The sequence below is a fragment of the Staurois parvus genome, unplaced genomic scaffold (genome assembly GCF_062004578.1).
Source record: "Staurois parvus isolate SC_StPar_1 unplaced genomic scaffold, SC_StPar_1.0 ptg000081l, whole genome shotgun sequence".
NCBI classification, from domain to species: Eukaryota; Metazoa; Chordata; class Amphibia; order Anura; family Ranidae; genus Staurois; species Staurois parvus.
This window is the reverse complement of record NW_028317877.1, coordinates 5,193,379-5,210,126: the sequence shown is the minus strand read 5'-3', so window position 1 is coordinate 5,210,126 and position 16,748 is coordinate 5,193,379. Positions and strand designations below refer to the sequence as shown.

The following is a 16,748-nucleotide window of genomic DNA, read 5'->3' as shown; positions in this document are numbered from 1 at the left end:
GGGGACGGCACTGGTTTTCTGGACAGGTAAGTGTCCTTATATTTAAAGTTAGCAGCTACAGTATTTGTACCTGCTGGCTTTTAATTTTTTTTTTTTGGGGGGGGGGGGGGGGGACTGAAGAGCCTCTTTAAGACATTAAAATATCTCATGTTCAGTAAAGTTGCCTACATATTTCTAATTATTGTCTTATCTTTAAATCCTTGATGTATAGATTGGATAGTTTTATTTATTATTGTGTAAATTTATTGTCTCTAATAGTTGAGCTGCAGAATTATCCTATTACACAACTCTTTGTGTCTGTCTGGTATTTTTACTCCCGTTTGTGTTCTCCTTGCATAGCACCCCCCTACTTTTCCTATACCTGGTAAGATGATACTTGCAAATGTGCCTATTTAGCGTTAAAGACTTTTTCAATCGTAAACAACTTGTACACTAAAGGCAACTGGTTGGCAAACTTGTTTGCAGTTTTTTTTTATCCTTGACCTCTCTATTTGTCCTGACCGTTGCTATAGAGATTGTGGGAAAATCCAAAATTTTGAGCTGTCACATTGATTTGGTCCTCACTTCCTAAGGCAAACTTGTGCTACAATCTGAAAAATGTTGCTAAAAACAACTGCACTGATGGAAATCAACTAATTTGGGTTTATGTATTAAAAGATTTTCTGTATGTATTCATGTCCATGCATTATAATGAAATTCTCAGTCATATGTAGTTTTTTGTGCTACTTCCAGGTAAGGTGTCTGTATACTGTAATGAAGTACAGTTATGTTAATAAATCTTACACTCTTTCCACGCAATGCAGAAAGCCAATTCATCCACTTCTACTGGAGAAAAAATAACAAAGTTGTATGAATTGGGGAGCGAACCTGAACGCAAGATGTGGGTGGACAGATACCTGACTTTTATGGAAGAAAGAGGAACACCAGTTGCAACGTTGCCGGCTGTTGGTAGGAAGCCCCTAGACTTGGTCAGGCTTTACTTCTGTGTCAAAGAGATTGGCGGTCTGGCTCAGGTAATATGAAAATCAATATGTCATTCTGGTCAGTAATAACTCCAGTCCAAATTATTTATCTTGATCATAAAGTACAGGACACAAGCCTGATATTCATAGACCCTGGTTTATAGGCTGGTACCCTCAGCTGATTGGACAAAAAGCTTTTGACAACAGGTTGGGGAGATTAACTGTCAATTTTTGTTAAGGTAAAAAACATCAGTGGATGGGATGAAGAGATGTCTATAGCAAGGAAACAACAGAAATGAATATAAATCATATACGTTACTATAGAGGGGGAATGGTAGACTCTATCTGAGTCTATCTTTGCGGTTTCCCCTTCTGCCCCAGTTACAATGTTGTCATTGGTATAGGAATTGCACGGGAATCTCCAAATAGGTCCAAAGCTGTTCTATGTGCTGCTCAATGATCATCCGTGATTCCAAGTTGTTCATAACTCCAACAAAGATCAGCGCCTGCGAGCGCTGATCAATGTGTTCTGGCAAGGGGAGTCCTCCTGTCAGAACACAAAGGAGCAGTGGGGGAGATCGCCGCACCAACATTGCTTGTGTTGGTATGGCGACCTGTCAGTTTTTTTTTTTCTTCATTCAGCCTGCTAAGTTTAACAAAACAAAACTGAGTGTGTGTACCCAGCTTTACATGATTGCAGATGCGAACATTTGTTCACATCTTTGAAAATATGCAACTTCATATGTAGGGGACTTACTGTATAGCTGAATGAATGGTTGCTTTTCTGATTGTTTAAAGGCTAAAGCTGACAACAGATGGATCAAAATTCAGCCAGTTCAGCAGGGACCAGCCAAATTTCAATACATCTATGGCCATTCCTGTTCATGAGAAGTCGACTTCTCACAAACAGGTTTGTTGGAAAATATTTGTTTGGTTACAGCGCTGATAAGTGTATTCTGACAGTGGAGGAATCCTTGCTGTCAGAATACAATGGAGCAGCAGAGAGGATTCCTCCAGCCATTGCGATTGTGTGGAGGGGGTAACAGTGTGGATAAGGCTGATCAAAAAAGCAGAACTATGTATGCTCAGCTTAAGCCCACCCTTGTGACTGTGTTTTACGCTACGTATTTAAGGTGTAACGTGAAACACAGTTACATTCCCCAGACCCCAACCCACGTACCCAAATCGTGGTTCTTTTTCCCTGCAGAGCTCTATATTCCTTTGAATTCAGCATGGCCGTGTGTGGCTCCACCAAAAAAGTTGCTTCTTGCAGTCACAGATTCAGTCATAGGGATCTGTGAATGGAGGGCTACAAGTCCCATCTACTCATGGATCTCAATAGAGTACAAGTGTGATGCCTTCACCACACTTGTAGCCTATTAATTATTTCCTCCAGCCCTATAATGCTAGGTCCATACCTCCATGTGTCTACACAGAGACGGAGTCTACAGGAGCTAATGCATTGCACTCATAGTGCACTATGTTTGCAATGCTGTGCAGACTCCAAAGCAAAAAAATTAGCAAAAGCACCTTTTTTCTTTGTCAGTCTGGGTACATTATCTTTTTTTTCAAATAGGGGAATATGCAATCTATTGAATATAAGAAAGAGCTACAGATCACACATTTCAAAGTAAAGTCAACCCATAACAGCCATTTTTTTTATCCTGAAATTGATTTTTGACTCACCTGCTGTGATGGATTACTGTACTTTGTATGTCATCCTTGCTCTTTCTACTGTCTTATTGAATGAACCCCTGTTTTTCAGCAGCTATCCAGATTATTCTGAGTGAGTCTATTCACATTTCTATTTTTGGGTCTGCGAGGGTCCATTTACACATTAATGTTGTATTTCGCTCAGCATTCCATTTAGCATTTTAATGCTTGGGCTTTTCTGATTTCTTGCACGTTTTCCCGCTGCAGTACAGAGAATATGTTAAAAAGGCCCTCAGGAAAAGCCTCGCAGGAGAATTTTTGTTTAATTTTTTATAGGTTTTTTTTTCTGGTGTTTGCATGTGTAAAATGCTAATGAAAAATACATAGGTGTGAATGGACCTCAGCTAACTGCATCCATCCAAGATGAGCTGTTCATTCAGGATTAACTCCTTCCTTCCAGCAGACATGTCACGCTCTTTAGATTTGTAGAGAGATCAGTACTGCTTGGCACAGCTCATCCCCGTTGAAGCGTCTAGAAAATAAACATGTTTTCGTTCCACATTTAAAGCTCCCACAATTACACTAAATTGTGTAATAACACAGTTGCTGTTATTTTTATTGTTTTTTAAATGAGATGCTAGTAGCGAGTCTTTTTTTAATTGAAACGGGCTTGCGAGTACGCGCATGCTCTAGTGCATTGGCTGGATGTAAATTGCCATCCTTTTGCCGCACATCCCTTCTGAAATGAGCTGAGCATTAGGGGATGCAGCATTCAGAAGCCTCCAACGCCTTTTATGTTGCTATCAGCAGGTTCTTTAATGGTTTTATAACTGCAAATGCTGGCATTGCATTGCTGAGTGGGAGTAATGAGCATTACTTGAAAGAGGCACATAAAAAATCTAGGAAGAAAAAGCAAACAGTAAAAGTTTGTGCGTTTTTCCTCTCTGTTTTCACAGCCGACTAGAAAATAAATTGTGAAACAATGGCCTTCCTTTTGTTTTAGGTTAATAAGAATAAGAAATGGCGAGAGCTAGCGACCAATCTAAATGTTGGCACGTCTAGCAGCGCAGCAAGCTCTCTGAAAAAGCAGTATATCCAGTACCTGTTTGCCTTTGAATGCAAGATAGAGAGAGGGGAGGAGCCACCTCCTGAGATCTTCAATCCTGGCGAGTCGAAGAAACAGCCTAAGATTCAGCCGCCATCTCCTGGTAAGTGGGGATAATTACATGCCGTGATTTACGGAGAGATTGTCCTACTGAGCTCATGGTGGTAATTTAATATAGGGTACAAGTAAGCATTGAAAGAAAACTGTGAAACTATTTGTATTTATTTTTGAGTTTTTTTTTTTTTACTTTTATGTATTTTTTTTCAATCTTCCCTTCTTGAAGAATTATCATTTGCTCAGCTTTGGATTAAAACAGCCTGATGGATTTGTGCAACCACAAAAATCCAAAAAAAACCATTTATACCAGAGTGCAATGCTCCACAGCACACAAGTTTCCATGCATTGAGGGACATTGTGGCACGTTGGGTTAGGCAGCCCATTCAAAATTGTATGCTCTTTACATGTAAAAAATTGGTACTGCCCTGTTTTTTGCAGTGCATCACTGTGCTCTGTGATGCAGCTGCATTCTGGACATGCATTGGGATGCCAACCAGAAGGAATGGCCTGGAAACATTGGCAGCACAGTGACATAGTGGTTAGCACTCCTGCCTTGAAGCACTTGAGTCCTTGTTTTGAGTTGCAAACCGCATATTACTGCATGTTCTCCTTGTGCCTGCGTGGGTTTCCTCCAGGTATTCTGGTTTCCTTCCACACTCCAAAGAGATGCAGGTAAGTTAATTGGCTCCTGTCTAAATTGGCCCGTGTATGTGTGTGTATGCATGTAAAATAGGGATTGTAAGCTTCCTGATGGCAGGTTTTGTTGTGAATGTGCAATTTGTATAGCAGTGCCTAAATTGTGATTATATAAATACCTACAATAAAAAACATGCTAACGTGCATGGTTTGCCAGCCTTACTGTACAATACTGCAGTACAGTAGTATAAATGAACCCTGGAATTACAATAATCACTTTTTAAAGTAAACCTGTCATAGGAGGTTGCCATTGCTGGAAATTCTAGTTGCTTTGCTTTTAATTCTGACTTACTGGCTGCAGTATTTTCACTGAACAATGTACAGATAGGGAAATAGAGTAAAGTCCGAAACCCTTATCTGCGTGTTGGTTCCAGGTCAGTGATTCACAAATATTAAAGCAAGAGAGTCAATAGTAGCCAGGCTGTACTGCATTTCAATACGATGGCTTCAAAATCCTGTTGTGCACAGCAACTGAGCTAGTGCTGAAGTAGTAAACCATATTGTTTCAAGGTCCACTTTCATTTGGTTAAAAGGAAACTATACATTGTAATTATAAAATTATATGTAATTATGGGTTTATTTGGTAAATTGACAAGATCAGTTATGCTATACGATGTTTCATAGCAACCAATCAGATTCCAGTTTACTGAAGAAAATAAAAATCCCTTGCAGTAAGCACCCCCATCCTTGTACTGCAATGGCTAAATTTTATTTATTTATTACAGGTATGTATATAGTGCCATCAATTTACACAGTGCTTTATGTATTGTACAGTAACATCAGTCCCTGCCCAAGGAGCTTAAAATCTAAAGTCCCTAACTCACATTAATACATACACATACAAGGGCCAATTTAGACAGGAGCCAATGTTTTTGGAGTGTGGGAGGAAACCTGAGTACCCGTGCAAACCCTAGACAGGTAGTGCCGTGGTTGGGAGCTAAATGCTCATTTATGCCTAGGGTACCTGTAAAAAGGACTTGTAAGGCTAGTTAACACCTGCAACAGCCATTGCCATGCCTCATAAAAGTAGCTCCCATTTGCCGCAAGGCCCCATTCACTTGGGTCACATTTGACAGTGGTACTACTTGGGAGTATAATTTCTGCCACAGCATGTGTACAGCCCTGAGCGGTACTCTACAGTTAAGCTCATGATGGAGTGATGGTGGAATAGATTATGCACTGGATGCCTCAATAAACTTATATGCAAGGCTTTAAAAATGGAGAGCAGCTTCTCTTTTTATTTTCCTCAATGTGAAGTCTATGAAGCAGCTAGCGACCACTGGAAGCCTGCCAAAGGAGTGAGGGGTATGTGAACCTGCAGTAGAGCAATGCAGCTTGTAGCTCACTTGTGCGGTCGCAGTTCCATTTTCAGGTGGGAGGGTGGGGAAGTGGAGCTCAAACGCCTGTTTTTATGGCCGCCCGTGTAAAAGAGGCCTTACTTAAACCAACACTCGTTCAGGCTCCCTCCATGCTATAAGAGTAGTCACCGCAGCCTTTTCTCTAATGCACTCTGGCAGTCTCAGGCACTTGAACATTATCAAGCACAATGAAGGGCCAAAAGCCCTGCATTGTAAGTGCAGACTTCAAAGACCTCCCAAAATCCTGAGCATTGTGGGCAGCGGGAGAGTGGCGGCTGTCAGGAAAGCAAGGGAAAAGATAAGTAAACTTTTTCTTTTTTTTTTTTTTTTTTTAACTGTACCTGAGGCATAAATGAGCCTTTAGCCCTTGTAGTGTGGGGTAGTCCCACTACAAGGGAGGATATTTATTTTCTCTTGAGTTCAGTTTTTAAGTCTTATTATACAGGATTTATATAGCGCCAACAGTTTGCTCATTGCTTTACAATATAACAGGAGACAATACAGCAACAATACAGTTTAATACAAGAGGGTTAGGAGGGCCCTGCTCCTTGGAGCTTACAATCTAAGTCATCCAAAGATTTATACTGATTATTTATTTCAGGTACTTATATAGCGCCATCCATTTACGCGGCGCTTTACATATGTATTGTACATTCACATCAGTCCCTAACCCTCAAGGGGTGTACAATCTAAGGTCCCTAACTTTCATTCATACATACACATACTAGGACCAATTTAGACAGGAGCCAATTAACCTACCAGCATGTCTTTGGAGTACCCGGAGGAAACCCACGCAGGCACAGTGAGAACATGCAAACTCCAGGCAGCTGGTGCCGTGGTTGGGAACGCATTGTTCAGTTTGTAACAACCAGCACTTCTGTGTTTTATGTTAATTCCTGAAAATGTTTGTGGGAATTGTAAATGTTCATATAGTAGAACTACTGACAGATAAGTGATCTAACTACTGATGCACTTTTATCAAGAATTAATCTATTCGGTAAAACAGCAGAGAGAGAGAGACTGAATATATTACAAAAACATGTCCAGACTGTTAAAATTTGCTTTTTATGTAATTAGCACTTTGGTGCCAAAATTGTTTTGTTTACTTAACTTTTTGTTTATCTGTCAAATGATGCTTTTAAATATTTAACTGAAATTGGTAGAGTACCTAACGAGCATATTATCTATATGTTGTTTTTCCAAAATATAATTTATGCTGCTTTTCCTATTTTAGCTTTGTGATTTTTTTTTTTTTTTTGTGGGTTCTTGGCTTGACTTGTGCTTTTTCTGAATATATTTTTGGTTTTAAATACTTCTAGGATGCCTCTTGTTAGAGAAGGAAACGCATAGTAACCACACAGCAATATCTATCTGAAATTCGACTTAATATATGAGGGCGATTTACGGTTGACTTAGTTTGCCCTTCCAGTCCTCCAGCATATGTTTGCAGTATTGATGGTCACAGGGGCGGACTGACAACTCATGGGGCCCCCGGGCAATAGGGGATCATGGGGCCCCTGTGTCCTTGCTCACACTCAAAGCACACCCAAAAAAGCCTATAAAAGGTACCAGGGGCATTTCATGGGGCCCCCTACTGACCCTGGGCCCTCAGGCAGTGCCCGAGTACCCGAATGGTCAGTCTGCCCCTGGATGGTCATACCTACCAGGGTGAATAAAACCTCATGCACTTTCAGCATAGTTGCCATCACCCTATTACATAACTGTAGCTGTCCCTTTCTAAACAGTGCTCTAAAGCTATTGTTTTTGCTGTTTAGATTTTATTTATTTATTATAGGTACTTATATAGCGCCGTCAATTTAAGAGATACTAGTCATTATTTGAGTCATTGCTGCCAGTCCTGTTTGCTGCTGCATGGTTTTAGATGTGTGATAATAGGCTGGGACTGTTGCATTTGTGACCATAAAGACTGGTTGTATCACTTTTAGAACGTGTTAACATTTTTGCGCATGTTGCATTGCATGGCCATTTTTTCTCAGTGGCCCTTAACATGCATTATCAGACCAACAAATGCACCATAGTTAGACTTTTTCAATACATGCATCATCTTGTAGAGTTTTGAGAAAAAAAAATAATGGTCAGGTCTGCTCGTCGTCAGTCCCTGTATGCGCGATAGGGCAACATGCATATACTGAATACTATGTGCAATTGTCCATGTGATCTAAAGGACAATAGTGGTATATGGTATTTTTTGCACTGGCTGTAGGAGACTATGCTTTGCTATGGTTTAAATCAATGTATTTTAAAATCTTACATCTGATATCAAGTTCACAAAAACATTTAGTCAGTACTTTGTTAAAATCATTTTTTTGTGCTCACACGCATATTGGAATGTGTGTTTATTTCAGTCTTGGTATGAAATTGTGCCCAAGAATGTGTGATGTGTTATGGCAAAAAAGATAGAAATGGTTTGCTGTTAAATGTTTTTGAAAATGAAACTAGGTAGAGTTCATGTTGGTCAAAGTTGTCACTGTGAGCACATTTGTGTACGGTTTATAACTATACTAATTGCTCTAGCAGCCTGTCACATTGTAATGCTTGCATTTTTTTATGCCAATGGTGTATGCTTTTTAGATTAATATGTTCACTTTAAAGGATAAATGCAGACAAAGTACACTTATTATATGTGTCCCCTCACCACCCCCAAATTAGATGTGTACTTACCTGCATTCCATAGCCCATTTTTTTTAAAGTATATTTTGCGCTGACCTCACTTGTTCTTTTTTGCTCTGACCCAATTGATGTCCTTAGACGTCTGTGGGGATTTTCTGTGAGATGCTCCTGAAACTGTCCCAAGAAAATTGTCTGAACAGGCATTGCAAACACAAAGAAAAGTTTCCAAATGGTTATTAACATTGTGGTTGTCCTTGGCTGTAGGGTGGGGGTAAGTATACATTTTTGGAGTGTGGTGTAAGTTTGGTCAGGCAGGAGGATGGCACAAAGGATAAGTACACTTTGTCTGAAAGTGCACGTATCCTTTAAATTTGGAACAGCGTCAAATGTGTTGGCAGATGATAATTCATATATATATGTGCAGCGCTACACATCAATTTTAAGTGTATCAATTATGTGAATATATTAAATAAATATGGGACCAAAAGCGTGGTTAGACCAAACATCATATGATGTGAGGTCACACTGCTGGAGGTGAGCAGATATCTGGTGGAGGAATTGTGCACTATCTCTGTGTTAGCAGCACCGGTGGTCACAGGAAGAAGGATTTTTTCAGAAGAAATATATTGGGACTTTTTCTTATTTTCTTTCATATTTATTTAAGATATTCACATAATTGATTTAAAATTGATGTGTAGCGCTGTATGTATGTGTGTGTGTGTGTGTGTATATATATATATATATATATATATATATATATATATATATATATATTAGAGTTTATGAATTATCATCTGCCAACACATTTGACTGTTGTTCCAAATTTAAGGGATACGTGTACTTTCAGACATACATCATATAATGTTTGGTCTAACCGCACTTTTGGTCCCATATTTATTTAATATATTCACATAATTGATACACTTAAAATTGATGTGCAGCGCTGCACATATATATATGAATTATCATCTGCCAACACATTTGACAACAAATTTAAAGGATACGTGTACTTTCAGACTTATCCTTTGTGCCATCCTCCTGCCTGACCAAAACTTACACCACCCTCCAAAAATGTAATGTAATATATGTATATATATAATATATATTTATTCTAGCTTTATATGTTGATTTTGCCCATATGTGAGTGTTTTTTGTGCTGTAGCAGCTACTTATATCACTTTTTTGAGGGTGATATTTAATTGTCTTGTTTTAGTTTTGGATTCATAGTGGCATGTAAGGTTTTTGTCACGTTGTGTAATTCATAAATTCACTCTACTGGGTATATTTTCCAAAATGTAAAGCATAAGATGCTTTGGAGGTGCTTTAGGCTAAAACCTAACAAGTTTCACTTGGTAAAAATTGCCATTATAAATAGGTATATGGTAGATTAACTGGCTCCTTTCTAAGCTGGCAATGTTATGTATACTGTATGTTTGTGATAGGAACCTTAGATCAATGGTTGGCAACATATGAGCTAAAGGGGGCCTCAAATGTGGCCCCTGGTATCACCAAAGGGTCGTACATAACGTTCAATATATGTAGTGCATGAGAGGACTGTCAGAAACTGAAGACCTAATAGAATAAATGAAGGTCAGAGAGTTTGGATATGCTACATTTTTGGCTGGGGATATGCTGCAGAAGACAATAAGAAACTGGGAACATGTTACCTGAGGCTAGTAGAGGTCACTTCTGTTACACTAATCAGTGTTCCCACTACAGTTGTCTGATGTCCGAGGCCTGCACATCATACACCAAAGGGTCACCTGTGGCCCTCGGGCCACAGGTTGAACATCAGGGCCTTAGAATGTAAACTTTTGAGGACAGGGACTGATGTGAATGTACAGTAAAATTGTAATTGCTATATATTTGTGTATTTGAGCTGTAGGAGTCTAATTTATTTATTTATTTCAGGTACCAATATAGCGCCGTCAATTTACGCAGCGCTTTACATATATATTGTACATTCACATCAGTCCCTAACCCTCAAGGGGCGTACAATCTAAGGTCCCTAACTCACATTCATACATACTAGGGCCAATTTAGACAGGAGTCAATTCACCTACCAGCATACCACCAATGAAAAATAAAATCCTATTGAGCAAAATGGATCCTAAATTAACATGTCATGCGTTTTAAAAATCCTTCTGTGTGATGCAAAATCATTTTATTAATGTGTAGGCCGTTCACATTTCTGAGTTCTCTTGTAAAACCTGGTCCAAGCATCTATTCTGTTAGCACACGGCGTTCTCACACTAATCAGACGTCTTCACACATCCCCTGAACCTGCGCTTTGTTTGAATGCTATTAGCTTTTGCCAGCTGCATGCTGGATCAGGAAAGCACATTTCACAGAGAAGAAAGCTTAAGAGGAAAAAAAAAAAAAGACTCAATTCTAAGCACATCTGAGAAGCCCAGTCATAATTAGTAATCCTGCTGCCACAACCCCATCCATCTTTTCTGGCATGCGGCTGGCTGAATTTTCTATTATTAGCTGACAGGTGATGTCACAGAATCTGTCAAGAAGCCAACAGGGAATCCCGAGAGGAAGAGGGGAGGGGAGGTTGAATGGGCTTCCCTGGGTTTGTAAACAAAGATGTCCTCATTCTGACCTCTGTTCAGAGCTGAATCGGTGACGTCTTTAGCTCTCACTGTTTTCCTCCCACCCCACCCCATCCTTCCACCTCTGCTAGAATTAGGCCAGTAGGTTCATGCTGTGTAAATTTTCTTCCCAGCATGGTGTCTGCCTGCACAGACTGAAAAATGCATTGCGCTTAACCTATCGTAACCTTGCCACAGTTTACTTTGGATTCTGTATTGGAAAGTATGACCGGTGGATCATGGCAGGTGTTCTTGTACCTTCCAAAAGGTCAAGTATACATTCTGATGATATGAAGCAGCACAATTAAAAGAATAAAAAAGATGAGAGGTTTTAAAAGAAATTTAGGGTGTGCTCAGCTGAAGATTAGCTACACTATAGTTGGGGAAAAAATATTTGGCAATGATTAATATTTTAAATACGGTGTATGGAGTTTTTTATACTGGCATTGGTTATGTAAAGCCTGGTACATACAATCAGAAAGTTGGGCGAACGAGAATGTTTCATAGCTGTTTTAAGTTGAACCCGAGGATGGTCCTAATTGTACAAAAAGGTTGTTTTTTTTTATGCATTATAGCATAGATTATTGTTGTTTATTGTCTGTTAACGTGCAAGAATAATGTTGGAATTTGAAAAGTCTGAATCGGATGTTGAAAGTTGTGTACACGCTATATGAAAATCAATCAATTGGTCCTCGTACAACATTTTTCTTCTGATTTTCTCATAGTGGCTACCCCACTACAGGTTTTGTAAGTGTTACAGGCAGATCAGATAAAGCCACCACTTGCACGCTGCTGCACAATGTATATTAGCACAGATCACACATCACCTTTTTTCTGCATTTTTTTTTTTCAAAGGCAGGTGAGATGGGACATTTTCAGTGCTACAGATTCAACTGTCAGCTAATAACTGTACAACAACATGCATTTCTGGACACAGGCCATTGGCCCTATTAGGGCATTGCCAGACACAAATTCCCACAGAAATATTGCCAGCAAAAATGTGCAGAGATGAGCCAAGGAGACAGAGCAGTTGCTGAAAAAAAAATTTAAAACAACCAGCTTTTTCTGAAGAACAAGAGGTAGCTAGTAAGCAACGGAGGGGTCAGTGTAGAGAAGAAAAGGTACAGGTATGAGTTAGGAAGATGGACATAAGTGTTGAGGGAAGCTCAGGTGACAAAAAAGTTGGTAAAACCTTACATCTGTAGGGCAGTTATAATTAGGCCTCATTCACATAGGGCATACCACAGCTTACGCCCGTGCAAGGGCCATGTTTACCTGTACAGGTGTTCTGTGCATTCCCATGCAGGCAGTCCCATTGATGTCAACTGGGATGCTGCGGCTGCATGGACACAACCACTGCTTCCAAACTGACGCCCATGTGAGTTCAGTTGCGTGTCCTCAAACACAGACCATGTGAGTTCAGAGACACGCACCCGCACTGATATCAGATTGAGAGCAGCGGCTGTCTGCATGGCCACTGCTTCCCAATTGACATCGATGGGACTGTCTGCATGGGGATGCAGGAAACACCTGTGCAGGTAAAAATGGCCCTTGCACAGGCATACACTGCAGTGCTCTCGTGTGAATGAGGCATTAAAATCAATGGATGTGTTTATTTTAGCTTAATTATGCAATATTATTATTATACAGGATTTATATAGCGCCAACAGTTTGTGCAGCGCTTTACAATATAACAGGAGACCGTACAATTACAATACATTTTAGTACAGAAGGAATAGGAGGGCCCTGCTCGTGGAGCTTACAATCTGAAGGGAATATAATGCAGTCAATGCATACCAAAGCAAATAGCCAGGGCACACACAAGCCAAGAGCAACAATTAATAGGTAGAGATGGCACAGAAATCCCCAATTCTCTTTGGGCAAGAATTAAGCCTTAGGTACATGATGGGCCAAAATGACAAACTGGGCAACATTATTAGAGACAATGGACTCCATTCCCAAAGTTTTAACACAAGGATAAGGATATTTATTTCAAGTCTCAAAATATCTGTCACTTTAAAAAAAAAAAAGGTGTGTTACCTTTGTCTGTTCCGCTTTAAGGACTAGTCCCCTGCTCCCCGTTAAGGATTGGTACCTTTGGGGAGCGAGGGGGGTAGGTAAAAATTGACAGGTATCTGCTCCCACTTCCACTGCAATTGCCTAGACAATCAAAGTGGAAGTTGTCCTCCCCCTTCCCTCTCCGTAGTCTTCTGGGACACGTGACAGGTCCCAGATGACTATGGAACCATTCAGAAAGCGCAGCACTACTCGCTCATGTGCAGTGGGCACCTGGCTATGAAGCCGCAAGCTGTCACAGCCCGGTGCCTACACTGAAGATGCCAGCGCCAGGAACACAGGATGGCCGGTGAAACGGGCTGCAAAGAAGACACCGCGGGATCGAGGGACGGGTGATTGTCTGTTTTTTTTTTTTTAAATAGTCAGCAGCTACAGTTTTTGTAGCTGCATACTTTTATTTGTGTACATTTTCACTGGAAATCCACTTTAATGTTTTTTATTGTACATTGACAGAAGCCTGTTCAGGGTTCGTATCAACCGGTTTTAAGGGCTACTGATGCTTTTTGTAGGGCAGGATGGTTTTGCAGGTGGGTCTGAGGGTTTGCTCACACTATGGTGCAGAGATGTCAGTTTTTCTGCATGCTTTCTGCAAGGGCACAACAAAATCAATTGTTCACAACACAACTATCACGTGCAGATTTTTTTTGTGCGCGTCAGTTTCCATTAGTTTTCCTGCACGTATGGTGTGAACGAGGCCTGATAGCCACCATAACTCTGGACTTCCTGATGCATTGTTCAACACTGGAAGTTACAGCTGCAACTTCTGGAATGCTTGTAGAATGTAGTAGAGTTGTGTGACACACAGGACTGGCTGCATAGAACAACAGATTTATTGGCATAAAAAAGAAAGTCCTTCTTTAAAAAAAAAAAAAATGAGCAAGAGAAATCTAAATACTTATTCATACCAACCTACAGAAACATATAAACTGTGGTAAATTTCTAATAGAAAAAGCTTAGACATGAAAAATATGTTATAGCATTGCAACATTTTTGCAAAGCTTTGATTTTTTTCTGCAGCAACACCAACTGTCATGCTACCAGCAGAAATTGTAGCCCTTGCCTCGGCTCCTGCACCTAGTAATCTAGGTCAGTTGGATAAAGGGCTCCTTGCAGGAGCAGAAGAACATTATTAGGGATAGCTGAAGAATCTCAAGCGAGAAATGAGACCATTCAGGCTTCTACTTAGAATCTACAAAGCACTCTGGAAAACCTCAATGTAGATTTTATCAAAAACTGCAAGAAATGAATGTATAATAAAACAAACATGCAGTCTGTCCATTTGTATTGTAATCTCCTGTGGCTAAGTAAGAATCATAGTGGCTTAAAGTGATATTAAACTCTTACGTTTTTATCGATTTCACATGGTAGGGTGAAGACTTAAGCCGGCCATAGATGGACTGAATCTCGGCCAGTTCAGCAGGGACCAGCTAAGATTCTATTCATCTGTGAGCAGGCTGGTTGTACTGAAGTTGATCCATCGATCAACTTCAGTACAACCAGCCATTTGTTTTCTTTTTTCCTGCTATGCCGGTGGCAATGATCATTGTGTTCTGACGTCAGGGGAGGCTCCCCACTAGCAGAACATGATAGGGCTGAAGGAGGGATTCCCCCATCAACACCTATAGTGGAAAGAAAGAAAATTGTATAATCTATGATTTGCTTTACAATATATGTTGCTTCTTGGTTACTAAGGGCCTATTCATATTACCTTTACGCTAAAACACTCTGTTTTAGAATGCAGGTTGGTCTTCATTTTGCCGGGCAGTGAGGGGGCAGTGTGCTATGCTAATTAGCGCACTGCACAATTTACAATTTATTTCTATAATAACTGTGAGTCTTGTGAGCTGCTATGCATACCCTAATAAAATATAATGCTTATATAGTGAATCGCCCACACTATGCACACTCCCATACAAATGTGTTATAATGGAAAACCTCTCAAAAAGTGCTGTGCTTCACCCACCACGACTAAAAATTCCATAAACAGTCCAGAAAATCCAAACAATAACTTGAAAGCTTCTTCTCAAGGAATGACCTTCAATTCTGTTAACGATTATTCCAACACCTCTTGCGCTTGCAACTAAAATCCAAATGGGATATCAAATCCCCTCCACCAGATATGCGCTCACCTGGTTTATAGAACCAAACTGCTAGGTGAGGTCATATACAACTTGTGCCCTTCTATTAAGACTGGTGCTATTATCTGGCTTGGATGGGTCTGCACTCCCAAAAAATTCCACCTTTTCTCCTCCCTATCGATCCATAAACAAGGTCAGCAGTGAGACTGTCATTCCTTAAGTCTGTAATATAGTCTGTTGTCTTGTTCCCACAAAGTACTGTCCAGCTTAGTACACTTTTTTGAGAATTCTCTGCAGACTTGATGGATGAAGGATCCCTCACTAATTGTACTCCTGTGCCTGTGTGTTCACTTCACACTGACAGCTGCCTGTGCCCACTGCGCTGATAATGATGTCTGACATATGCCACCTTTCAACCTCTCGCTGATTTCCTCAGATTGCCAGGCATGATTCGTCACTCCAGAGAGTTTCCACTGCTCTAGAGTCCAGTGACGGCATGCTTTACACCATTGCATTGCACTTGGTGATGTAAAGCTTGGATGCAGCTGCTCGGCCATGGAAGCCCATTCCATGAAGCTCTCTACGCACTGTTGTTGTGCTAATCTGAAGGCCACATGAAGTTTGAAGGTCTTTAGCTATTGACTCTGCAGACAGTTGGTAACTTCTGTGCACTATGCGCTTCAGCATACGCTGACCCCGCTCTGTCATTTTACGTGACCTACCACTTCGTGGCTGAGTTGCTGTTGTTCCCAGTTGCTTCCAATTTGTTAAAATACCACTAACATTTGACCATGGAATATATAGTAGCAAGGAAATTTCACGGATGGACTTATTGCACAGGTGGCAGCCTATCACGGTACCACGCTTGAATTCACTGAGCTCCTGAGAGTGACCCATTCTTTCACAAGTGTTTGTAAAGGCAGTCTCCATGCCTGCATGGTGTTTGGTTTTATACACCTGTGGCCATGGAAAATAAAGCCCAATTTTTTTTTTTTTTTTCTTCATTTTCCAAGTAACTTTCTGAGCAACGTTACCCCTTAAAAAAAAAATCCAAGTACTACGTGGACCTGCTGTAATAGCTTCTTCCCCTCGTAGTGGAAAATGCAGAAACAATAAGCATTAAAGTGACACTAAACAATTTCCTTATTGTTGAAAAATAATCCATACACATCCACTACTTAATGGCCTTGTAATCTATTTTTCATGTTTCTTGCTGTGTTTTTCTGCCTCCATGTAACATCCTCCACGAGTTCCCTAATGTCTCCTTTCCCTCCCTTACTTCCATTTATATAGAATAAGCAGTGACACTAGTTGTGGTCATGTGCACTGCTTTATGTACATTACAGTTCTTATAGTCCTTATTCCCTCTCAAGAGTGAGCAGGAGAGGGTAGCGATGTACCTACATACAGTAGGATCATGGAGAAGGAATGTAGCCACTCTTTGATAGGAAATCTGGTCACAGCAGCAAAAAAAAAAACAATTAATTTAGAGGAGATTGAGTGCAATAGAAGGTATTATATTTAGTTACAGTGAT

General features: G+C 40.3%; 1 protein-coding gene across 14 annotated transcripts in view; it reads left to right on the top strand.

Annotated features, from left to right (window-relative positions):
• Positions 1–16,748, top strand: part of ARID1B (AT-rich interaction domain 1B) — a 513,434-nt gene that overhangs the window by 461,170 nt on the left and 35,516 nt on the right. For all 14 annotated transcript variants that reach the window (XM_089669757.1, XM_089669751.1, XM_089669747.1 and 11 more), the window contains 2 exons: positions 804–1,013; positions 3,619–3,823. In XM_089669757.1, the coding sequence (XP_089525883.1) occupies positions 804–1,013; positions 3,619–3,823 (415 nt within the window). The remainder of the gene's footprint in view (positions 1–803; positions 1,014–3,618; positions 3,824–16,748) is intronic.